At 40.3% G+C, this 23,066-nt stretch overlaps 1 protein-coding gene across 10 annotated transcripts; it reads left to right on the top strand.

Moving 5' to 3' along the window:
- The first annotated feature begins 19 nt into the window (after positions 1–19).
- Positions 20–22,532, top strand: Cep57 (centrosomal protein 57). 10 transcript variants are annotated; one of them, XM_042280368.2, is made up of 13 exons: positions 20–983; positions 6,078–6,234; positions 9,188–9,367; positions 9,774–9,895; positions 11,512–11,628; positions 12,193–12,270; positions 14,558–14,668; positions 15,405–15,482; positions 18,843–19,078; positions 19,940–20,084; positions 20,922–21,030; positions 21,644–21,689; positions 22,374–22,532. In XM_042280368.2, exons 1-13 carry the CDS (start codon positions 939–941, stop codon positions 22,393–22,395), a joined length of 1,446 nt encoding a protein of 481 aa, XP_042136302.1. In that variant the 5' UTR covers positions 20–938; the 3' UTR covers positions 22,396–22,532. The 10 variants fall into 10 exon arrangements, with proteins under 10 accessions (XP_042136302.1, XP_076431775.1, XP_006992857.1 ...); XM_076575663.1 differs by lacking the exon at positions 20–983 and adding an exon at positions 1,290–1,566; XM_076575662.1 differs by lacking the exon at positions 20–983 and adding an exon at positions 1,292–1,838.
- Positions 22,533–23,066: the final 534 nt, after the last annotated feature.

The following is a 23,066-nucleotide window of genomic DNA, read 5'->3' as shown; positions in this document are numbered from 1 at the left end:
GACACCCGCTGCCGCCCGCCCCGCCGCTCCCGCTTAGGCCCGGAACGCGGCGGAGGGAGACGAAGCGGGCGCTAGGCTGCGGATTCCGCTTCCTCCTCGGCCTCGCGTCCCCTTCTATGATTGGTTGCAGAGAACCTCACGTCACTCAGAAGCTCCGCCCAACCCCTGGCCTAGGTGACGTAGGGAGCGCCCACAAAGAGAGGAAAGCAACAACCAATAGGAGGCTGGTGCTCTGAGCGCGCGAAATCCGCTTCGAAGAGATCCCGCCTACAAGCCACGGCCAGTCCTAGTGTGGGCGATGCGCCGGAGCCCATTGGACACAAGTCACGCAGCGCCCCTATTTTCAGCCCCTGGTTTCCATTGGATCATGTCACTAAGCCCCACCCACTCCCGTTTGCCATTGGCCGAAAGGTCATTACTTCACCTGGAGAGGCGGAGAGGCGGGCGAACGCTCTCTGGAGTTTATTTCTGGGGCACCGATGGAGTGTTTGGACTTCCCACTGGCCCTTACTCTGTTCCTGTCATCCGCCCGGGCCGTCGCCGGAGGCTCCGGCAGCCGTAGCCTTTGCTTGCTGCTCCAGGACGCCCAGCCCTTCCCAGAATACTCTCGGAGCCGTCTGTCAACTCTCAGCGTTGCGGTCCCCGCAGGCTCAGCAGCGCGCTACCTTGTGACGTCACCTAGAGAGGCGGACTCAGCCTGCCGCCAGAAGATGTCCTCTTTTCTGATTGGCTAACGAAGACGTCTGTCAAGACGCGTTGCTCTTTTGGTGATCGCTGAGTGTGGCGTCCTTGTAGGGTGTGAGGCCGAGGCTCCTAGCCGGTTCGCAGCGCGCCCGCCCTTTCCATCGGGGGCTCGGCTTCGGCTCGTCCCAGGCGGGCGGCTGTCGAATCCGGAGGAGGAGCTCGAGGACGGCGGCCCGCGTTGCGCAGGCGGGAAGATGGCGGCGGCCTCGGTCTCGGCGGCTTCGGAGTCTCATTTTTCGGTAAGCGGCGGTGTTGGCGTGGGTTCCAGGTGGGCCGGGACGGCTCTCCGGGTCGCCTCGCTTTTCTGACGGCTCTGGGTCTGGCGTCAGTCCGCGGGGACGGCGGGCTGCTTGGGCCGCGTGCCTGTGTCGGTCCCTCCGGGAGGCTGCACCTGTGTCTTGCGGAGCAGCAGCCCCGTCCGCCTGCATTGCCACCCAGCGCTCGCCTGGCCTCGCAGCCCGCGCTCGGAGCCTTGTCCCGGCCGGGCGGCTGCACTCTCAGGCCTGGGAAAACAAAGCTCGGTCACGTGAGCCTAACGGCCCGGCTCGGAAACCCTCAGAAAACAGGCAGGTGTGCAGGTCTGCGGAGTGACGGCCGCTGAGGCCCCCGGAGTGCGTTTTCGTCGTCGTCTGCAGGGCTCGCAGTGACTGTTGCGCGACCCTTGCAGCAGAGCCCGCGCGTTCCCACCTCTTGGGGAACACCTGGACTCGGGGTGGAAATGCTGCTTTGGAGAAGCCACCCGGGGGCTCAGACAGCGGCGGGTTTAGTCACTGGCGTTTGTAAGATTCTGTTGTGGAGCCCAGTCTTTTGGAAAACGCACTAGTAAGAAGAGATAAGAATTAAGTGTGACAGAGCTGGAATTGCGTTCGGAAATGCTCTGTGCCTCGCCTACTGTTTACAGTTACTCTAGAAACCCCACTGAAGGACAAAGCACTGTACTCATTAGATGATTCCTGCCCTTCGTGTTTGTACCGAGGAGTCTGGAATTGATTGATTGGCAGCAGTGTTAGGGGAGGTAGTTTGTGGAAGAGAACATAGAACTAGTTGCTCGTTGAAGGCATTAGAAGAGAATAGCGCACTGCAAACTTTTTGAGGTATGTAGCAAGACAGTAGTCATTTCCAGGACATCAGAGGGTAATTTGTAATAAACAGGTAATTCAGAGGTAGAGTTGGGCAAGAAGGACTAGAAAAACAAGTGAGAATTGAATAATGGGGGAAGTCAGAATATCACGGTAATTTCATAACAGATGAGGGAAAGGCTGTTAGAGATCACAGTCACCTTCAGAAAGTCACACTTAGGAATCTGTTTCAACTTTCTGTGGCTACTAGAATCTGTGATAACAAGGCCAGACTATCTCAGGTTTTCAGCACAATGGCTCTAGAGCTGAGAGGCGGTGGAGCAAGCTTTTGGGAGTTCATTCACTGACCAGATCGATAAAAGGTAAAAGAAAGACTAGCAGAAACAAGTGTCAGTGGAGTGGGTTCATGAATTATACAGAGACAAGATTGCTTTGGCTTGGGAAAGAAAGGAGGGCTCTTCTTTGCATCAAAACTTAGAAACTGGAGACCAACTAAAGAGTAGGTAATAATAGATTGAGCTTTACCCAAGGCCATCAAGGCAGTGTCACAGGGATGTAGTTAATCCTTAGTCCTTATGGTAGACCCAACTGAAATCCTAAAGCCTGTTCAATAGAAAAGTATATGTATTTTGTGCAATGGTATTGTTTTGGGTTTTTTTGTAGTCTGCATTGCTGGAAAATTGGTAGGGAGACAGTATCAAAAGAAAGTGTCAGGAAATGAAACAAGGGTTAGCCTGGGACTGCATTATGTGGAGGTTTTATAAACTATGGTAAGAATTGTGCTCTGTTTTGGAAAGCCATAGGAGAGTTTTGATTAGAAATACTAACTTGAATTCCCCCACCTCCTTTTTTTAGGATCTTTATCACTGGCAAGCTGTTTGGAAGAACATATTTAAGTGTGAAGAGTAGTTAGCATTTCACAGTCATTCAAACTTAAACCAACTATAGCAACATCTAGGGTAGTAGGGATTCTAAATATGTTAGGGAGAAAGAACCCTAAATGATTTGCAGACATTAGATCTGAGTGATTGAAAATGACTCCATACAAGGGCTTTGGACAGGGCAGTTTAGTAAATGGCAGTGCCATTTGTTTTGGTATGCTGTGTGGGGAGCAGATTTGGGAACTAACCAAGAATTTGATTAGAGTCATTAAATTTTAGGTGCCTGATCAGACATACAAGTAGGTAATGAGTGATGTGGGTTTGGAGTTTTAGATTCAGATCTCAGTTCCATATTTTAACTTAAAAGCTACTGGCAAATTCAAATTAAGGCCTGAGAGTAGATGCGGATTTTTTAAGAGAATCCATGTAGATAAGAAAGGAACCTTGGACCAAGCTTGGGGGACTCAGGCATTTAACAAAAGTGGGAGGGGAGATCCAGGGAGTTAATGATGGAGAGACCTAGGAGGTTGAAGGAGAATCATTGCTGCTCCCTCCACTGAGTGAAGTGCTTAGGTAAATGATTTCTGTCATCCATGCTTCTGAGAGAGATTAGTTTAATTTTCATAGTTTTATTAGTGTGTGCCTGGTGATGTGTGTGGGGGTGAACATGCCACAATTGGCTTCTGGAGGTCAGAAGACAGCTTTGAAGTTGCCTCCTTCCACCTTAGTGGGTTCTGAGAGCTAACGTGGCTCAGTAAGCCTGTTCAGCAAGCACCTTCGTCCACTGGCCTGGATTTTGTTTTTAAAGCTCAGAAATCAGTCTAGGGTTGAGGCCTCTTGGAGTTGAGGAAGAGATTTGTCCTTTTGTGGCACCAGGAAAGTTGTAGTGGAGAGCAGAAGAGGCACCAGGAGGGCTTTAATTGTAGGATCTAAGACTTAGAGAGGGTAAATGGAGACAGATAAGTCATATGTTTGTTGCTTGTTTGATAAGACAGAAGAGCTAATTCATATTTTATTTTTTTTTTAAATTAAAAACTCACTGTTTTTCAAATTACCTTCAAAACCTCATACCATTTTGCCTTTAGACTTGTAAAAGGATAAATGTTGGTCCCTGAGTGTTACGGGCCACAGGAAAATATTATAAGAACTCAGCTGGTTATGGCAAAACCACTCACTACCTGAAAGGATCAAGGAATTCCTTCAAAGGAAACCAAATCCCAGGGAGCTTTTGGTGTTATTTGGCTTGTTGTATATCAGCTGTCTTCTGTTATGAAAATCATGTGTGCCTTCATAGTTTTCCCAATTGACGTTTCCCTAAGAAGGGCTAACAGTGTGGACTGATCACTCTCTGGACATACACATTCAAGGTACAGAACAGCCTCAGGAAAGGCTTCCTTCCCCCAGCCCATCTGTTTCTCCCCTTTCAGCACTGGAATCAGATATCTCCCTTAGCCACTTTCAAGGACTAACAGAAATAACAGTTGAGACCACCATTTGCTAGTCTCCTGATAAAAGGTAAATTCCACAAGGAGATACCGCCTAGGTCAGGCGGACTTTAAGTAATAGCTTTACACAATTTAGCTCGGACCCTCCTTTCTTACAGCCTTATTAAGTTTATAGACCCCTAACTTCATACTTAACTACTCCTAGGAATATAGATTGAGCACATAAATTTCCTTTTTGATATACTGATATTAGCTCTCAGCTTACCTTCTCCCTTAACCACTCCATTTTCAGGTCATAAAAGAAAGCCTGACAGTCACTGCCTGAGGAAAATTCTTACCTACCTTTATGACCCTGTAGAAGTCAAGCCTGGTGACCTTGCTAGACCAGAGAATTGCTATTGCTTGGGTTTATAACTAGATTCCTGAGAGACTTAGGGAGAACTGAGAGAATAAGGAGATGGAGAAGAGAAAAAAGAATGGAAGAACTAGATGGGTAAGAACTGGAGAGGAACAAACTGAGACAGGGAAGAACTAGATTGAAGGGCTAGAAGGGAGTACTAGACGAACAAGATGGAAGATGAGGAAGAGCCAGATGGTGAAGTACTAGCTGGGTAAGAATGAGATGAAAAGGACCTAGATGAGGCAGGATTTAGATGAGAGAATTAAGATAGAACTTAGATAAGTATAGAGAGAAATCAGGCAAGAAAGGAGCTAAGCACAGGAACAGAACTGAAGCTGTGTAAATAGGATGTTATCCCAGAGGAATTAAAGCAAGTGGAATATAGAGCTCAGTGTGCTGAGATTCTATTTCCCCAAAACAGTCCTCTGTGTTCGTAGTTCTCTCTCCTGAGCTCCTGGAATGTATAATATTAAGGCTGGTCCCTCTAATATTATACAGGACCTGAGCCCACATATTACATCAGATAGAGCTCTCATTTGATCTTAGGCAAAAGGCTGAGAAATGACAGCACTTACGTGACTAGGGCTCTTTTTGAGGCTTGTGTCCAGCTTTCCTAAGCTCATTGCCCCCTGTAGTTTTCACAGCAACAGTGTGTTTTGTAATTGCCCTTATAAATCCACTGGAAGTATTACTGTAACACAAAAGTACAAATTTTTATTATATAGGTATTTGGATAGTTTCATTTATTCAAGGAAGTGGTTTATTGTTATAAATATTCATAGTTCCTTTGTACCTACACAAAAACTACGCTAATATTTTAGCAATAAGAGTTCTTCAGAAAATTGAAAATCCTAATTTGCTGTGGCAATCTGAAAAAGGGAACTAGATGTGTGAGAATTCTGAGCAGCGGCAGTCATCCTGTCTTCTTCCTTAGCTCCTAGCATCTCTATTATTTCCTTCTTATTGAAGCGTCCAGCACCACAAACTCACCTACTACTAAAATTCCGGTTAACATTTAGAGGTATACTTTGGTAAGTTTATATCATGTGGAACATACTCCCAAATTTGACAGATTTGTGACAGATGGTGTATGTGGAGAAAGAGTTTTATATGAGAATATATAAGCCCAAATGTTTTATAATTATTTCCCCTTTTTGCTAACTAAATATAAATTTTTAAAGAAAAGAACATGCTTTCTTTAGGGAGTTTTTAGTCGTTATAAATATTTGGCAAACATTTTGTTTATTGAAGATAGAATAAGCCAGCAATTTGTATCTGTTTCTGATCTGAACAAAAATTGGACTTGCCTAAATATTTGTATTGAGGTTGTGTGGGCGTAGTGTTTTTGCCATGTGTCTGTTTAACCCTAAATGTTGCATCTCTTCACAGTCAGTAGTGGTTGGGTTCTACTGTGAGATCATGCACTGTTTTTCCTTCCTGTTGTCTTTTAGAGAAACATACAGTGTTACTCAGTCATGAATATTTGCTTTAAATGTCTGCAAGGTAATTTCATAATTTTCTTTTTCAGAACATCCTAGCTGAACCATTGAGGTCTAACAGAAATATGGTTCGTCGTTCTTCATCTCCATATGTATTATATCCACCTGATAAGCCTTTCCTTAATAGTGATCTGCGACGCTCCCCAAATAAGCCCACACTTGCCTATCCAGAAAGCAACAGCAGAGGTAACCAACTGGAACAGAGTAAATGTTTACAATTCTTAGTTTTGACCTCTGTTTTCAAGTAAAACAGTATTTATTTTCCTCTTTATTTCGGTGAATTTATATGCTTTTCATATTGACTACTAAACATTATCCATCAACTCATGGAAGCTAAAATACTTTGAGTCACTTATTACTAGTCTCTCCTCTCCAGAATCAGTCTCAGGCAGGGGCTGGAGAGATAGCTCAGTAGTTAAGAGCATTAGCTGCTCTTCCAAGAGGACCTGGGTTCAGTTCCCAGCACCCACATGGTAGTTTACAACTGGCTGTAACTATTCCCAGGGAATCGGACACCCTCTTCTGGCCTCTAGGCATTGGGCATGCACATGGTGTACAGATATACAGTAGGCAAAACACCCGTACACATTAAATAAATAAATAAATAAATAAATAAATATCTTTTTTAAAAAGTTAGAGTTATGTAGACAGCACTAATTAGACTCTGAATTGTATTCTTCTAAAGAAGACAAACATTAAGAGGGTGTGTGGTGTGTGGATTAGGGGTAAGGTCCTGGGGGATGTGAAAGGAAGTAGGTGCCTATCATCCAGGTGCATTACATATATATGTGAAAGTATCAAAGGATAAACAACCAATACTTTTTTTTTTTTTTTTTTAAGCCAGGCTTTTTGACACATTTCTATTCCCAGTGCTGTGTGCCAGAGACAGACAGACAGATCTCTGGGACTCACTGTCCAGCCAGCATAGCTTAATCAGTGAACCTCAGTTGTGAAAGACCTTGGCTGAACCAACACTGTGTTACCTGATGAAGGGAAGCCAAGGTTGACCCCTGACCTTGGCATATGTATGTACTTGATGTACATACAACAGAAAAATATTTGAGACATCTGTTGATACCTGTTGCTGGGGATACATGAACAAGTGTCTGCTTGCCACAGAGAGGTACCAACAACAGACCAAAGAGATGGGGCCATTAAAGACAAATTTGATGAGGCAGTAAGTTTGAGCTTTCTCACATGACAATGGACAAGTTACAGGTGACTAAGGAAGAGTCTCCCTTGAACTGACAGTTATTAGCAACCTCTGAGGAATCTCTAAGGAGAAGGGCCTTTTATCTTGCCTCCTGAGCAGCTTGGTAAGCTTTGGAAGCCTCCTTACCATCCAGGAGGGAATGTTAGGACACCTTTTTAGGGTCTTCTGTGGATAACCATAGCTGCTCTGATTTCAGTGCATCATCTAGGAGCCAAATGGTTGACAACATTTAATAATGTACTTTGGGACTGCCCTAGTCAGTGTTCAGTCACTGTGAAGAGACATCTTGACCATGGCAACTCTTACAAAGGAAAGCATTTAATTGGGGCTCACTTATAGTTTCAGAGGTTTAGTTCATTGTAATCATGTCAGAAGCATGGTTGCATGCAGGCAGACATGGTGCTGGAGAAGTATCTGGGAGTTCCACATCCAGATCTGAAGGTAGGAGGAAGAGAGAGACACTGGGCCTGGTGTGGGCTTCTGAAACCTCAGAGCCTCCCTACCAGTGACATACCTCCTTCAGGAAGGCCACACATACTCCAACAAGTAGTGCTGTTGGTGAAGCATGCAAATATATGATCATATGGGAGGCATTATTATTCAAACCATACTCCCTGGCCCCTATAAGCTTGTAGCCATATCACAGTGTTGCAAAAATGCCTTCAGTCCAACTTCAAAAATCCCAATAGTCTATCACAGTCTCAACACTGTTTAAAAGTCTTCTGAGACTCGTGGAAATCTCTTCATTGTACTCCTTTAAAAACAAAATAAAAAAGCAGGTTACATACTTCCAATATACAGTGGCACAGAATATATATTACCATTCCAAAAGGAAAGAAAGAGATATAGTAAGGAAATACTGGACCAAAGCAAGACCAAAAACCAGCAGGGCAAACTCCAAATTCTGCATCTTATGTGTGATATCCAGGAGATCTTCATATCTCCAACTCCTTTCACCTTTGTTGACTGCAATGCACTTCTGCACTTCTCGCTGGTTCCACACCCTGTTTAGTAGCTCTCCTTGCCAGGTATCCCATGACTCTGGCATCTCCAATATCTTGGGGTTTCCAACACAATCCAGGTTTTACCTTCACAGCTTCACACAAATGTTTTATAAGAGTTGCTGTGTTCAGGCACACCCCTTACACACACATGGCCTCAGTAGCTTTCCTTAGCCTCAGAGGTAGATTCCACCACCCCTTTCATGTATCCTTGACTGTAAAGCCAGAACTACATGGCTTTATATTACAGTGGCATGCAGGTAGACATGGTGCTGGAGAAGTATCTGAGAGTTCTATGTCTGGATCTAAAGGCAGCAGGAAGAGAGAGACACTGCTTGGCTTGGGCTTCTGAAACCTCAGATGACACACTTCTTCCAGCAAGGCCCTATCTACCCCAACAAGCAGTATCTTTCCTTGTTGACCAAGCATTCCAATACATGAGCCCATGGGGGCCACTCTTATTCAAAGCATCACAGGACAGTTGTGAATTTATGTATGATTGACTAGCCAAGGTGGGTTTTTTAAAAAAAAAAAAAAACTTTGTAATTTTTTTTTTAGACATTAGTGGTGGTTTTTGTTTCCTTATTGTTTTTTTTTTTTTTTTTTTGACTTTTACTTGAATAACTAGTAGAACCTTATAAAGAATTCAGAATGATGCCTTGGAATGACATTTTAATTATGAAATAATGTTTTCAGAGAATGATCTGCCACTTGACTTGTGTCAGTCTTCTAAAATTTCTTTTCAGAGCTGGGCTCTGTGGCTCACATCTTTAGCACAGCCCTTGGAAGGCTAAGGCAGGAGAATTACTATAATTTTTGAGGTCACTTGGGGTACAGAGTGAGAATCTATCAGAAGAAAATTTCTTTTTTGGTAAGCTGCTCTGTGTGTATTATTAACTTAAGGTGTGCATTTTATACTTGGCAGCCATATTTTCTGCTCTTAAGAATCTTCAAGATAAGATTCGACGCTTGGAACTGGAAAGGATTCAGGCAGAAGAAAGTGTGAAAACCTTGTCTAGGGAAACAATTGAATATAAGAAAGTATTGGATGAACAGATACAAGAGAGAGAGAATTCAAAGAATGAAGAATCAAAGCACAATCAAGGTTTGTTTAACTAAGAGGAAACAGATCTATCCAAATATTGTAAAATTATTTTAGAATTCCACATTGGTAGTTTGTGATGGTCACTCTAGCCATTACAGAATTACATCATAATCAGGTATATTATGAGGAGCAAGTGACATCATACATAGTGCTTATTGGCAGTGTGTGGCATATTTGAGTAGCATAAGGAAGAACATAAGTCATCCAGAGAGGTTTCTAGGACTACTGTGAGAGACTGGCAGTTTTGGAGGCCTGCTGTTTTATTTTGCAGTAATCGGGCATACTGAGCAAGCACCCTACCACTAACCTTACCTCTAACCCATGTAAGTCCAGTTCCTGTTTACACGCTGTTGGGACACGTCTGTGTGTTGGCTAATGACTACTTTTTTGTGTGTATTCATTTTAGAATTGACATCCCAGCTGTTAGCTGCAGAAAATAAATGTAGTCTTTTAGAAAAACAATTGGAATACATGAGAAATATGATAAAGCATGCAGAGATGGAGAGGACATCTGTCTTAGAAAAGCAGGTATGGCACCTCCCAGATTATTAGCAGACCTTCTCAGAGAGGCCTGCTGGCACTGTTGTTAAAGCCCTGTGCTGAAGTCTGTTGGGCTCAGGGTAGCATATAGATGGTGGTTTGATTGGCTGTTTATTATGTATGATTCTTGAACTTGGTAAACTTGTGCTTAAATGTGAAAAATAGTCACGTTAATGTCTTGGAGTCTATATTATCAAATGTGTAAATAACCATATGTACCTGTGAAATCCACTACTATTTGTAAAATTTTTTGCAGTTAAAAAAAAAAAAAACACGTAATTAAGTTGCTTATTGAAACAGGGTCTCATAGAGTTTAGGCTGGCTCATCATGTTGCCCAAGGATGACCTGGCCATTCTCATCTTTGACTCCATCTCCAGAGTGCTGAAATTATAGGCCACATCACTATACCTGGTGTGTGTACTGCTGTGCATTGCACCTCAGGCTTTCTCTGGTGCTAGGCAAGCACTCTACCAGATGAGCTATGTGCCCAGCTACTGCACTTGTTAAATTTAAAACAAAATGTTTTTCTTCTGTTGCATCAGTAATCTTTGTACTTAAGTAACTTGTACATTTGTAGAGGATAATTACAACATTAGTGTCCAATATATTTTTTAAACATCCTTTTCATATGGAAAATTTAACTATTATGCAAAATTTGATTTCTTACATGCTTAAATGCTAGAAAATCTGCAGTTGTAAAAGAGAAATACTATTTTCTAGCCCCCGTCAACTTTTGGTCCTAGTTTGAGAACTAAGACTACATGTATAAGCAGTTATACAGCAGTGTTGGGAAAAATGTGCCAGTGACTAATCGCATATTATTCATCTCTTCACTGTGTTGTTGCTTGGGTTGTTTTATTATTCAGAGTTCTCTTGTATAATTCCCCACTGTCATGGAAATGGCAATGGCTTACTCAGACTTAGTGTTGGGTGTTTCCAAATATATCCAGTTAGATATTTGCCCATCTATTCTGATTTGTTTATAATGAAACTGTTGTTCCTTAAACAGATGGGCAGTCTTTCCAAATCAGACCCTAAGTGTGAAGGAAGAAAAGAGTATATTTTGCATTCAAAGGAAATATGCATACGAGTTCTTACAGTTTTTAAGAAATTACTTAATAGGACCAGACTGACTGGAAGTATTTGTGTATTTATGTAGCCTGTGTATCCAGTAAATCCTCTATCCTAGGGTATAAGGATATATGCCCTTAAATAAAACCTTATATGGAACCATATACTTGGTAAAGTACTATATTGAGAACAATATTCTAAGGATGGTGAGATGGCTTAGTGGATAAAGGCACTTACTTGCATTGAAGCCTGAAAAACCAAGTTTGATCCCTGGGACCAACATGGCAAAAAGAGGGAACTAGCTCTTACAAGATGTCCAAAAAGGCACGCTGTGCATATACATACAAAATTAAACACAGACACAGATCATTGTTACCCATGAAGTCTTAGTGTTCTATTCCTAGAATTCCTTTCCACGTCCAGCAGGTCTGTGAAAGGACAGGCAAATTACATATAGTATTATGTTGGGTGTGTGCTGTGTTTTCAACTTTTTGATCATCACATTATATTGCATTTTGATACTGTTTCTCAGGTTTCCCTAGAAAGAGAACGGCAACATGATCAAACTCACGTTCAGAGCCAGCTGGAAAAACTGGATCTTCTTGAACAAGAATACAACAAACTTACCACAATGCAGGCCCTTGCAGAAGTGAGTGAACATGACTTTTACTTACTGATGTCTAGTGTTGTGGTTGTCACTATTTTTTCATAAACATGGATATTTATAATGTAAAGGTTTTTCTTATACATAGTCTTTAAAAAAGAAAATAATTTGAAAAAGAATGTTGACATTTTGCAATCTTAGTGTCTAGACATAAGGTAGTTCTTTCTGAAAACAGTGAAGGGTGAAATGTTTTTGATACTTAAAACTTGCGTTATGTAATTTCTTTCTAACTAATTTTACTTTTAATTGTGTTTTACTTGAGAGACATTTAATACTACTGAGTGAAGATCTAGATTGTCTTTATGTAATCTTTACCTTTATACAAAGCTGTGTTTTTTGGTCGTAGATTTTTTTCCCCCCTTAATCCTGGCCACTTAACTCACAGCTACCTCACTAATGACTGTTAGTTGATCTATTAGGAGAGTGTCATGGATATTATCAAGGCCTTAGCCATCAATAGAGTGAACTAACGTGATTATTTTTACTATATTTAAAACTCTACAAAAAGATACTTTTAACCATTATCTGTTTTGATATTCTTATCACTAGAAAAAAATGCAAGAATTAGAGTCTAAACTCCGTGAAGAAGAGCAGGAAAGGAAGCGAATGCAGGCTCAGGCAGCAGAGGTGAGTGGAATGATGAACAGGTAAACACATGGTTTAAAAGTGAACAGTTACGCATGAGTACATCAGATCCATATGTAGACCTCAGAGATAGCTTAGTATTGGAAATTAGGACTGTAACTTTGCAAAATAAAATTTGAGCAGTTCTTTGGATGTTTCAAATCAGAGTCTGGATTAGTATTTTTAAAGCCCGTGAGGTTGGAGCTGGAGAGATGGTACATAAGTCAGAGCACATGGTTGTCCTTGTAGCAGGCTTCGCTTTGATTCTCAGGACCTACATGGTGGCTTACAACCAGCTGTAAGTCCAGTTCCAGAGCCTGGCACTCTTCTAACCTTTGGGCACTGAGCACATGTACATACATAATGCAGGCACTTTTGTAATACATAAATCCATACACGTAATATAAAAAATACTGTGAGCTAAAAAGGTGTCAAACACAGAAGTATTCATATAAAGCTTAGGTCTGATGAGCTCCTAGCAGATGATTCAGTATCCAGTGTAAATGTGTGTGTTGGGTAGAGTTAGTTGAGTGTAGAAGGATGCCTAGCATTCAGGAGACACTTGGTTCAGTCCTCAGTACTGCAGCAACAAAACTGTTGCTTCCCTTGAGACTCTTAAGATACCAGGACAGAAAGTAAACTCCTGTCCTTGAGAAGAATGAACTCTACTCTCCTAGTTTTGAATTTTGTGCCATGCAGTGGCCAGCCACCTGATAGTAGAATTGTAAAAATTCAAAGCATGAGTTCATGTATTCCAGCCGGAACTGCATTATAGAAGACACTGTAGAAATAATAAAGTTTTATTTTTTAATTTTCTATTTGAACTGGAGACTTTTCTCTGTGGTTATTTGCTTGGATATTTCCTAGATAGTCTCTTTTCCAACCTCTTTAAGATTATGCTAGTATTGGTAACTTTTATTATAGTAACACAAGAAGCAGGTCCTAATCTCAGAAGTTACTAATGGACCCATTGTAGTTGAGTCTGTGGCATCCTGTCTAGTGTCCTGCATTCTCACAGCTGCTGATGCAGGAATAGAATATTACAGTCTCTTTCTGCTCGTGCTCCTTTGAATCATTGATTGGATATATCTGTTTTTTATTACACTGGATATCATTTGTAGATTTACTCTTTCTGTGTGCTTGTTGAGTTATATGGCCACTTAACCATTTTTTTTTTTGTTCTGGCTTTAGGAAAACTATTTTAAGGTGTTTCTACTCCTCACATGTAACATTGCAAATGTATGGGTTATTCTTTATTAAATTGTAGTGTATAGTTCTTGTATGCTAAATAGAAATCTTCACAAATTCATTAATTGATGAATTCTTATCAGTTTGAGTTCTGATGGTAATGAAAGGCAGGTGGTGAAGGAGATGCATTCCTATATCTTGCTGATTCTGTATAACCTTGAACAGCGTATTTAACCATCCAGAGCCTGGATTTTATAGTGCTAGGGAAATCAAACAAATGGTAATAAAGATACTTTAAAACTCAGGGACACATATAAGACATCTACTAGAAAAACTAGATATGAGCTAGAATCAAAAAGTATCAATTAAGTGGTTCATTTGTTACTCTTCACACTTGTTGACAGTATAAATATTCCAGAGGGATGATATCCTTTGGAGTTTTGTCTAGTATAAAGTATTACTCAGTATGTCCAAGTGTGTCGTGCTCCTGAGGATGGAGAGCCCCGCATTCACTGCCAGTGAAAACCCTGTCCTAAGAGTGCTGAATACTAAAGGAATGTTCTCAGTATTCCTTGTATTTCATTCATTACTTGTGCTGTTTCTTAAAACTCAGTCATAACTTCTGGGGAACTTTTCCTTACTTGGAATTTTTAAATTCTTTAGGGGAGGAATCTAGTCATTGGAAATTTTACCAAACTCCAGACTATTTTTGATATATAGAGAGATATAAAATAACCACTTTTACAAACTTTTGGAGAGTGGAGCTGTTGAAAGATAGTTTAGAGAAAATTGCAGCTTCTCCCTCCCAAGATTTATTTTTGTTTTATATGTATGGGTGTTTTGCTTGCTTGTCTGTGTGTAGCACACTGTCAGCTTAGAGCTACACGCATTCCATTGAATTCCTGAAGTAGACTTTGCAGAGTAACCACCAATAGTGGAACAGTGCTTCCATGCAAGACATGACCAACTAAAGGCATACTGTACAGCCATGTCATCTTTTCAGTGAGATGATTGCCAGCATAGTTACAGACTTAGGTGGCACTTTAAATGTGAATTGTAGCTTTTATTTTACGTCATTAACTCTATGCTAATTTTTTTCTAGTTGCAGACTGGTCTAGAAGCAAATAGACTTATTTTTGAAGATAAGACAACTTCATATGTTCCAACCAGCACTAGAAAAATTAAAAAGAAGAAGTCAAAACCACCAGAAAAGGTATGAAAACTGCACCAGTTGCAGTCTAAATACCAACTTTATGTAATAATTTGTGTAAACAATACTAAAGCCATGTGGAATTAGAAGCTTGGAAGAGTGAGTCTCTTTCACTCTTAGTTTCTGTACTCAAAGCTGAAAATAAATAAAATTTATTTGTGAATTCTTACCATGGTAGTGAGGAACTATATGAAAGCATTTGGAACTACAAAAGAACAAAAATACTAGGAATATTCAGCTGTGTTCATTACCTTTGACTCTTAAAATGCTTTGTGAATACTGTTCCTCTCCTTAATTCTGACATGGTTAGTTAGTCCCCACCCCCCAACCCCCTACCCCCATTAGCCTCCAAGTGATATTATGATCCCTGATATAAACAAGTGTTGTGGTTTGAATGTGAAATGACCCCCATTAAGTCACTGGAAAGCAGGCCGTGAGGTTCCTAGCCTGGCCCACTTCCTGTCCTGTCTCGACTTTCCGACTCTTGGTACAGTGTGATGAATACCCACCCACCTGGGACTACTGTTGCCATGCTTTCTCCATGTTGAGTTGTATCTTATCAAACTGTGGGCCAAGAAAGTCCCTCTTTCAGAAGCAGCTTCTTGAAGCCTTGTTTCTACTTGGTCAGAGCAGCATGACATCTGGTTAAAGCTAGGTACCCAGTAGTTCCACAGTGAGCTGAAGTCTTGGGATTAATTCACCAAAATAAATAAAATAGCTTTCTTTTTTCTCCATCCAGAAAGGTTCTAGAAACTATTTCGGTGCACAGCCACACTACAGATTGTGCTTAGGTGATATGCCCTTTGTTGCTGGAAAGGTGAGTTGTAGCTGTTGATTTTCATGTGTAAATTATTTCAATGTCTTTTTTTTTCTTTCTGTTATATGTATAAGTGTTTTGCTAGCCTATGTCTGTGTACTATCTTTATTTAATGCCCAGAGGCCAGACAGGGTGTTGGATCCTCTGGGACTAGCATTCCAGATGATTGTGAGCTGCCATGTAGGTGCTGGGAATTGAACCTAGAATTCCACTGGAAGAGAAGCCAGTGTTCTTACCTGCTGAGCCATCTCTCTAGCCTGTTTCAGTCTTTATTACTCATTTTATGGGATATAAGTGTAGCATGAATCTTAAAAGTTCTTATTAATAAAATCAAACCTGAGCCAGGTATTGGGGTGAACTGGAAGATCAGAGAAACAGAATGAGCTACAGCTAACCTCACTTGGCCAACTTCTCAGCTGGTCCTGTTTCCTCTGAGTCCTCATCCAGAATGGATCTCAGCTGAATTGCTGCCCAAAAGCCTGAATGCTTAACCAGCCAAATGCTGCTAGTTTCTGGTCCTCACGCCTTATATACCTTTCTGCTTTCTACTACCACTCCCTGGGATTAAAGGCTTGCTTTCTGGGATTAAAGGCATGATGAGTCACCATGCCTGGCTGTATTCTTGAACACATGGATTTCTGCCTCTGGAATGCTAAGATTAAAGGCATGTGCTACCACTGCCTATCCTTTATGTTTAATATTGTGGCTGCTCTGTCTCTGACCCCAGATAAGTTTATTAGCATGCACAATATTTGGGGGAATACAGTACCACAGATAAGCAAACTTTGAACTTAAAAAATAAAAAATCCGGCCGGGCGGTGGTGGCACACGCCTTTAATCCCAGCACTCGGGAGGCAGAGGTAGGCGGATCTCTGTGAGTCCAAGGCCAGCCTGGGCTACCAAGTGAGTCCCAGGAAAGGCGCAAAGCTACACAGAGAAACCCTGTCTCGAAAAATTAAAAAAAAAAAAAACCTCAGCCTCAAGACTTCTGGGATTAATAGGTATGAACCACCATACCTGACTCTAGGAAAACCTTTTAGAAGGCACAACCTATTATTTATAAAATCAACTCAAGGAACAGGTTCTTTTCCTGAATCTTTGTATAAGCCTCTGTAAGTATGGGTGTGGAGTTATTTTTATGTAAACTTATTTTTTAATTTGTGTGTTTGTGAAAAACATTTGGTTTTTGATGTGAAAATGGAGAGGGGCCAGCGATGCATGTGGAGGTCAAGGTACAACTTGGAGTTCTCTCTTTCCACAGTGGGTTCTGGAGATAGAACTCAGGTCATCATCAGGCTTGTACAGCAAGAGTGCTTTTACCCAGAGCCATCATTCTGTCCCTGTGCAGAATTTTTAAATTTGTTGTGCTACATTTACCCTATTCCACCTGACAACCTTCATTCTTTGTCCTGTCCAAAGTCTCATCATACCCATTTTGTTGTCTTTGGTAATTCTCATTGAAGCCATGAATCACAAAGGACAAGACAAGGCTTTCGATGTGAAGTTGTTTTAAGTACTTTTTATGAATTGTTATTACAAAAGTTTAAGAAAACATAATTGCTTATTTGAGCCCCTCTCTACAAATTTTGAAGAATTAAAATATTTAAAATTTTAAAATTTTTAAATGTTTAAAATGTAAAATTACTTATTGTTATAGTCATGCTTACATATGTAATAAAAATGAGTCACTAGAAAAGTAAGACTATAAGCCCAAGTTTTTCATTACTAGACTCAACTGACATAAAATTACATTATGAGTCAGAAAAATAACAGTAACAATAAATTTTAAAACTTGTTCATTGCATATTAAAGTATACACACTGCCCATTATATGTGTGTGTGTAACTTACTGGCAAGTAGTGATGACTCTGATGTCAATAGCCACCTTTGTATTCCTAGGATCACCCCACTAGGCTTTGGTGTATGATTCCTTTCCCAGTGCAACAAACTCAAACTAAACACAAGGAAACATTTTTAAGCAATGAGCACATTAGATCTTAAGTTCTTCCCACAAGTCTGCATTTTAAACAGGTTGTCTGCTGATGGCTTATGGAGCTCAACAAGCCCAGCCAACTATTGAGATTGTTACTTCCCATTAAAACAAGTTTGAGAAAGCTATCAGGTTCTATTTTATGTTTATGCTGTGACAGATACACTTCAGTTTTTCCTACTATTCAAAGAAAGCTGAGTGTGGTGCACACCTCAAGATATTTACATTTACAAAAACATAGATACTTACATTATGATTCATAACAGTGGCAAAATTAGTTATGAAGTAGCAATGGAATAATTTTATGGTGGAGGGTCACTACTATGGGAGGCCAGCTGGGATATCAGCTCCCACATTTTACAAAACCCAGGTACTCTTGAGGAGAAAGGGATAAGAGATTTAGATAGAAGGATAGAGGGGAGAGAAATAGAAATACAGGATGGGCCTGGATCCTTATCCACTGGCGTCTTCTGTTTCTTCTAAAGGGCTATTTATAGGAATGCCAAGGGGTGGAGCAAAGACCTCCCCCTAACTCAGCCAAGTGTAGACTCTTCCAATCATCTAGGAACCATGCACATGGTCAAGCAATCCTCTAATGCAGCTCTGCTGGGTAAAGCAAGCTCAGATCTCACTAGGAAACTTTTGTAGGCCTCCACACACAGCATGAGGAACTGTATTGAAGGGTCGCAGCATTAGAGAGGCTGAGAACCCCTGCTCAAGGACCAGGAAGAACAAGTGAGTAGGTAAAATAACATGCAGACGCATAGAGTATGCTGTGATAAACAATGGTAGACAGATGTAAAAATTACCAGTGGGCTAGCTGAGAAGTGGAGTGGTTAACCTCCCAGGCTTTTAGAAATGTTGTTTGAACTAGGTTTAAGACAGGGTATAAAAGTGGCTTCCCCAAAGAAATGTTATCTGCAAATACAGTTTGTTCCCAGAGTAAGCCAAGAAACAGAGGGTTAAGCAGTGTAGGCTGTGCTCTACACTCAGAGCCGTTTTCTCTAGCCTAAGGAGTTTGGATTTCAGGTAGAATCATGATGGTGGAGCAAAGAACACAAGGCTGAGGCAAGAAGGTCAGTGGGGTGTTTTGTTTTTAGTAGTGCTTTTCTGGCTGGTTTTAGATGAGGTCTTGAACTTCACTGTAGCACAAGATGAACAATTTTTGGTCCTCTTGCCTCTGTCTCCCTCTGGAATTACAGGTCTGCACCAACATACCCAATTTATATGATGCTAGACTAAGTATGTGGCACAGAGTGGAGGGTGAGTGCTGATTCACCACAGTAAAGTCCCATTTGTGCCTTAGATGGTTAAGAACTAGAAAACGGGAAGAGAGGATATTGGCTTGCCTGACTAACTTTTCTCTTTAGTCCACCAGTCCCAGCCACGCTGTGGTAGCCAACGTTCAGCATGTCTTGCATCTGATGAAGCACCACAGTAAAGCTCTGTGCAATGATCGAGTTGTTAACAGTGTTCCCTTGGCAAAGCAAGCTTGTTCACGAGGTAGCAAGAATAAGAAGTCAGTGACGCCTCCCTCTGGCAGTGTCAGTGAAGAACTGTCAGATGTCTTACAGACTCTACAGGATGAATTTGGGCAAATGAGCTTGTGAGTTTGTAGTTTTTGCATTAAAAATCACATTTGGTTATAAAATCTCTTAGCTGCTTGAATTTATTAATCCTAATTTTGTTAACAGATGTTGAGCATAATCCTTACACTAGCCCACTGTCTGGGAGTTAAATAAATCTAACTGTCATGACTGAAACCTCCCTTTCTAATTTTGTTAGGTATCTAAAGCCATGTAAAAGCTCAATAGTGTTTAGGTTTAGTTAAATGTAACTGATAAGTTAGGACAGTGTCTGAAAACCGAATTTGTTTATATGTAATGTTGATGGAGGGAGCAGAAAGTAGATAAAAGTGTATTAGCTTACAATCCTGGATGAACAGAAACTTGTCTAGAATTAAGAATGCTTGGTTAGTGCCAAGCGGCGGCGGCACATGCCTTTAATCCCAGCACTCGGTAGGCAGAGCCAAGCAGATCTCTGTGAGTTCCCCCAGTCTGGTCTACAGAGCAAGATCCAGGACAGGCACCAAAACTACACAGAGAAACCCTGTCTTGAAGAAAGAAAGAAGAAAAAAAGAATGCTTGGTTATACCTTCATTTTGTATTTATTTTTCTTTATGTGTATATCACATGTGCAGATGCCCAAGGAGGCCAGAAGAGGCCATCAGAGCCCCTGGAGCCGGGGTCACAGGTGGTTGTGAGTCACTATGTATGATGTGGTTGCTGGAACTGAACTCAGATTCCTGGAAGCAGCAGTACTTTGTCAAAAAGCAAAATGGGTCTTTTAAAAAAAAAAAAAAAAAAAAAAAAAAAAAAGAGTGGTGAATCCCATACTGAGATTTAAAGGATATAATTGTTAAACATGGGAAACTTAAGGTTAAGTTCCATATGTGTTTTGTGTGTAGCGATCACCAACAGCTTGCTAAACTCATCCAGGAGTCACCAACTGTGGAACTGAAGGACAACTTGGAGTGTGAATTGGAGGCATTAGTTGGGAGAATGGAAGCAAAAGCCAACCAGATAACTAAAGTCCGGAAATACCAAGCCCAGGTACCTCCTCCTCCCTTTACTTGTTTGTCATGAGTACCTTTTTCCTTCTTAGGTGTTCATTTCCTTCTTAGGTGTTCATCCTTCATAGGATGCTGAGGTGTGTTTGTCTTAGGCTGTTCCTAAGGACTTTTTTTTTTTTAATAAACCAGTCTGTGTTACATGGTTTAATAAAGAAGTGTTGTTAATCTTACTTAGGTTTCACATAAGATATGTTTTTACTGAATATATTTAATATCCTTAGCCTTATGAATAAATTTTAACTTCTGGATAAATTTAAGTGGTTGAGTTTGACCAAATTAAATTGTCTAAAATACACCTAGAGTTTTTTTGGGTTTTCAACTTAGTGAGATTAAATATGAAAAAAGCATAGTATGTTTGCTTATACCAAAACCTATTTGAGCTCTGCCCACTTATCCCCAAACTCCAATTACTGTCAGCCCGGGAACTGGATTCCACCTTTGTTCTGGCTCTGGTTCACAGTAATCTCAAAAACAATCTTTCTCTAGATAAAAACCTTGAGTAGCTTTATTTAATGTGAGTATACCTTTTACTTTTATTTAGTATGTGTGTTTTTATATACTTCAGTACTGCTGAATACTAAATGATTTAACGATCTCTGCAGATTTATGTGCTTAAAAAAAAAAAAAAAAAAAAAAAGAACCACCAGCATGTATCTTTGGAGTGTTAGAGGAAGATTACTGGTGTACTCGGGCTGAGGCAGGAGGATCAAGAGTTTAAGACTGTATATAGCAAGAACCTGTATCAAAACAAAGTACTTGAGCTAAAAGAAAATGTTTTTATTGAATTTGATTTTTTTCCCTGCCTTGATTTCGATAGCTGGAGAAACAGAACACAGATAAACAGAAAAAGGAATTAAAACCTAATAAAAAGACTCTTGATGAAGAAGGAAACAGCAGTCGTTCATCTGGAGTCACAAGGACCACAAGTAAGAAGGATTTTGCCAAACAGAGACCTGGAGAAAAAAGCAGGAAAAATCTTCAGTTACTGAAAGACATGCAAACCATACAGAATTCATTGCAGAGCAGTAATCTGTGTTGGGATTACTGACACCAGATCATAAATGATGTATCTTACTGGACAATGACAATAGACTTTCCAGGTTTCATGCTTGCTAATGGTGCCATTACTAGCAGGTGTTAAGGGGCCCAAGCTTCATTACATAATCTCTTGTGTTACGCAGCACAACTAAATGGAAATGGAGTTTTACAGCCCGAGAAGCTGTGCTGTCTCTTTGAATTTGCTGTATTCATATACTGCACTTTGTAAACAAATGACCAGTTTTTTACTTGTGGGTATGTTTTTTAAGTAGGAATATATGTAAATTGGGTTTGAAAATTCAGAATATGAGGCTGTCCCCATAGTCAGTGCTTGAAAAGTCTCTCGTTTTTAAATCTTCTCATAGTGTGAAGTAACCACGACTTTCCCTTCTCCAGATGTCCATTAAATGTATTGTTTCCAACTACAGATAGAGGCTTTCTGTATTTAAGTATTTATATATTTAAGAGGACTTTGTTTTGTTCTGCTTTTTGGTATTTCAGATGTTCATCAGTATGAAATCACTCTTAAAGACTCAAACATTTTTAAGTAAGTTACCCGTGAAATATATAACATCTTCTAAAACTATAAACAGTTGTTAATGAAATAAATGAAATTTTGGAATAAAAAATTAGAAGGGGGATGTTGTGAAATGTACACATTTGCAGTTTTTAGACAATACCTATTTGTAATCATGTTACTCAGTTAAGCACTGGTTTTAATCTTGACTCTTTGAGAACCCCATGCTTTTAGTGTACAGAATAAGGGTAGTGTGTGAACTGAACACACCTGACTATCATTATGTCAATGTAAATTATAATTTTGAAGAGATCAACATGTTTATTAAATTTGGTACTAAAATCAATAAAGCAACTTTTAAACTTTGCTTAGTAGCGAGCTAACAAAGGCTTTATTTGTTATACAATCTCAAGAGTGCATATTAGTATCCTGATTGAGAAACAGTGTTCGGTGCATGTTTATCACTCTCCTGTTTTCAGAGACTTAAGCCCAATGTGACTGATGGAGTGATTTATTAGACAGGCTGGTGAATGTACCAGCCATATATTAAAGGGATTGAAGTAGACATAATGGATTACAGCTTAACAGCATGACCTGTTCGTGCTACAATTTTCTAGTTAGAATTCTCAGAGTCCTTACATAGTTTTTTGAGATGTGTAAATCTCCCGAAATTGTTATAAACTTGACTTGTATATGCAATTTTCTGACAAGCAGGTTTGCAGCAACAGTGAACTGACACCAGTGAGTCCATAGACCCCAGGAAGGTGAGAAAACTGCTGATGACATGGTAAATACTACATCTCAACCACACTTCAGCTACTCCACTTGTGTTAACTTCTTGAATATCAGGACATTAAACTGTCTGTCATGTGAGTGGTAATGGCTCCAACTCCTAATTAGAATAGTAATTGACAGATGCTATCTTACCTGTCTCCAGCTGGATCCAAACTGTAGGGCTTTGGGTTTTGATCTTGTTCGCTCACTCACAGAAGAGCTCCCCTGTACTCGGTACAAGATGCCAACATGGATCCCATGCTGAGCAAGAAAGAAGTGCCAGGAATGTGGTTGGATTCCACAAGAAATGCTTTTAGTGTGTACACACCACACTGAAGATTTCTTGGAGGTCACAGAAGACATCAGAAGGTTTTGAAGGGAAACGTGATACGAGTTTCACTTATATTCCTCTGGTTTTTGAGTGATTGTATAATCAGCTTTAATGTTTGAATCCCATCTGCATACCTTCGTGCCATATCAAGACGATAAAAGTTTCAATGAGGAAAATAGACTAGAAATGAAAGTGTGAACTACTATAGAAATCTTACTTGAATACTGGTTAGTAAGAAATACCTTAAAAATTTTCTTATGACTAATTTTATATCAAACTAAAGCATTTGGTACCAATTTTGT

The sequence above is a fragment of the Peromyscus maniculatus genome, chromosome 7 (genome assembly GCF_049852395.1).
Source record: "Peromyscus maniculatus bairdii isolate BWxNUB_F1_BW_parent chromosome 7, HU_Pman_BW_mat_3.1, whole genome shotgun sequence".
NCBI classification, from domain to species: Eukaryota; Metazoa; Chordata; class Mammalia; order Rodentia; family Cricetidae; genus Peromyscus; species Peromyscus maniculatus.
The sequence above is the reverse complement of the archived record's forward strand: the minus strand, read 5'-3'. Positions and strand labels throughout refer to the sequence as shown.

What these genes read in the sequence shown, in the direction of transcription:
- Cep57 (XM_006992795.4), top strand. Translation starts at nt 939, where the DNA reads ATGGCGGCGGCCTCGGTCTCGGCGGCTTCGGAGTCTCATTTTTCG. An exon ending in AGAATCAAAGCACAATCAAG is followed by an intron (nt 9,368 to 9,773) that starts GTTTGTTTAACT and finishes TATTCATTTTAG; the next exon opens with AATTGACATCCCAGCTGTTA. An exon ending in GAATTTGGGCAAATGAGCTT is followed by an intron (nt 19,079 to 19,939) that starts GTGAGTTTGTAG and finishes TTTTGTGTGTAG; the next exon opens with CGATCACCAACAGCTTGCTA.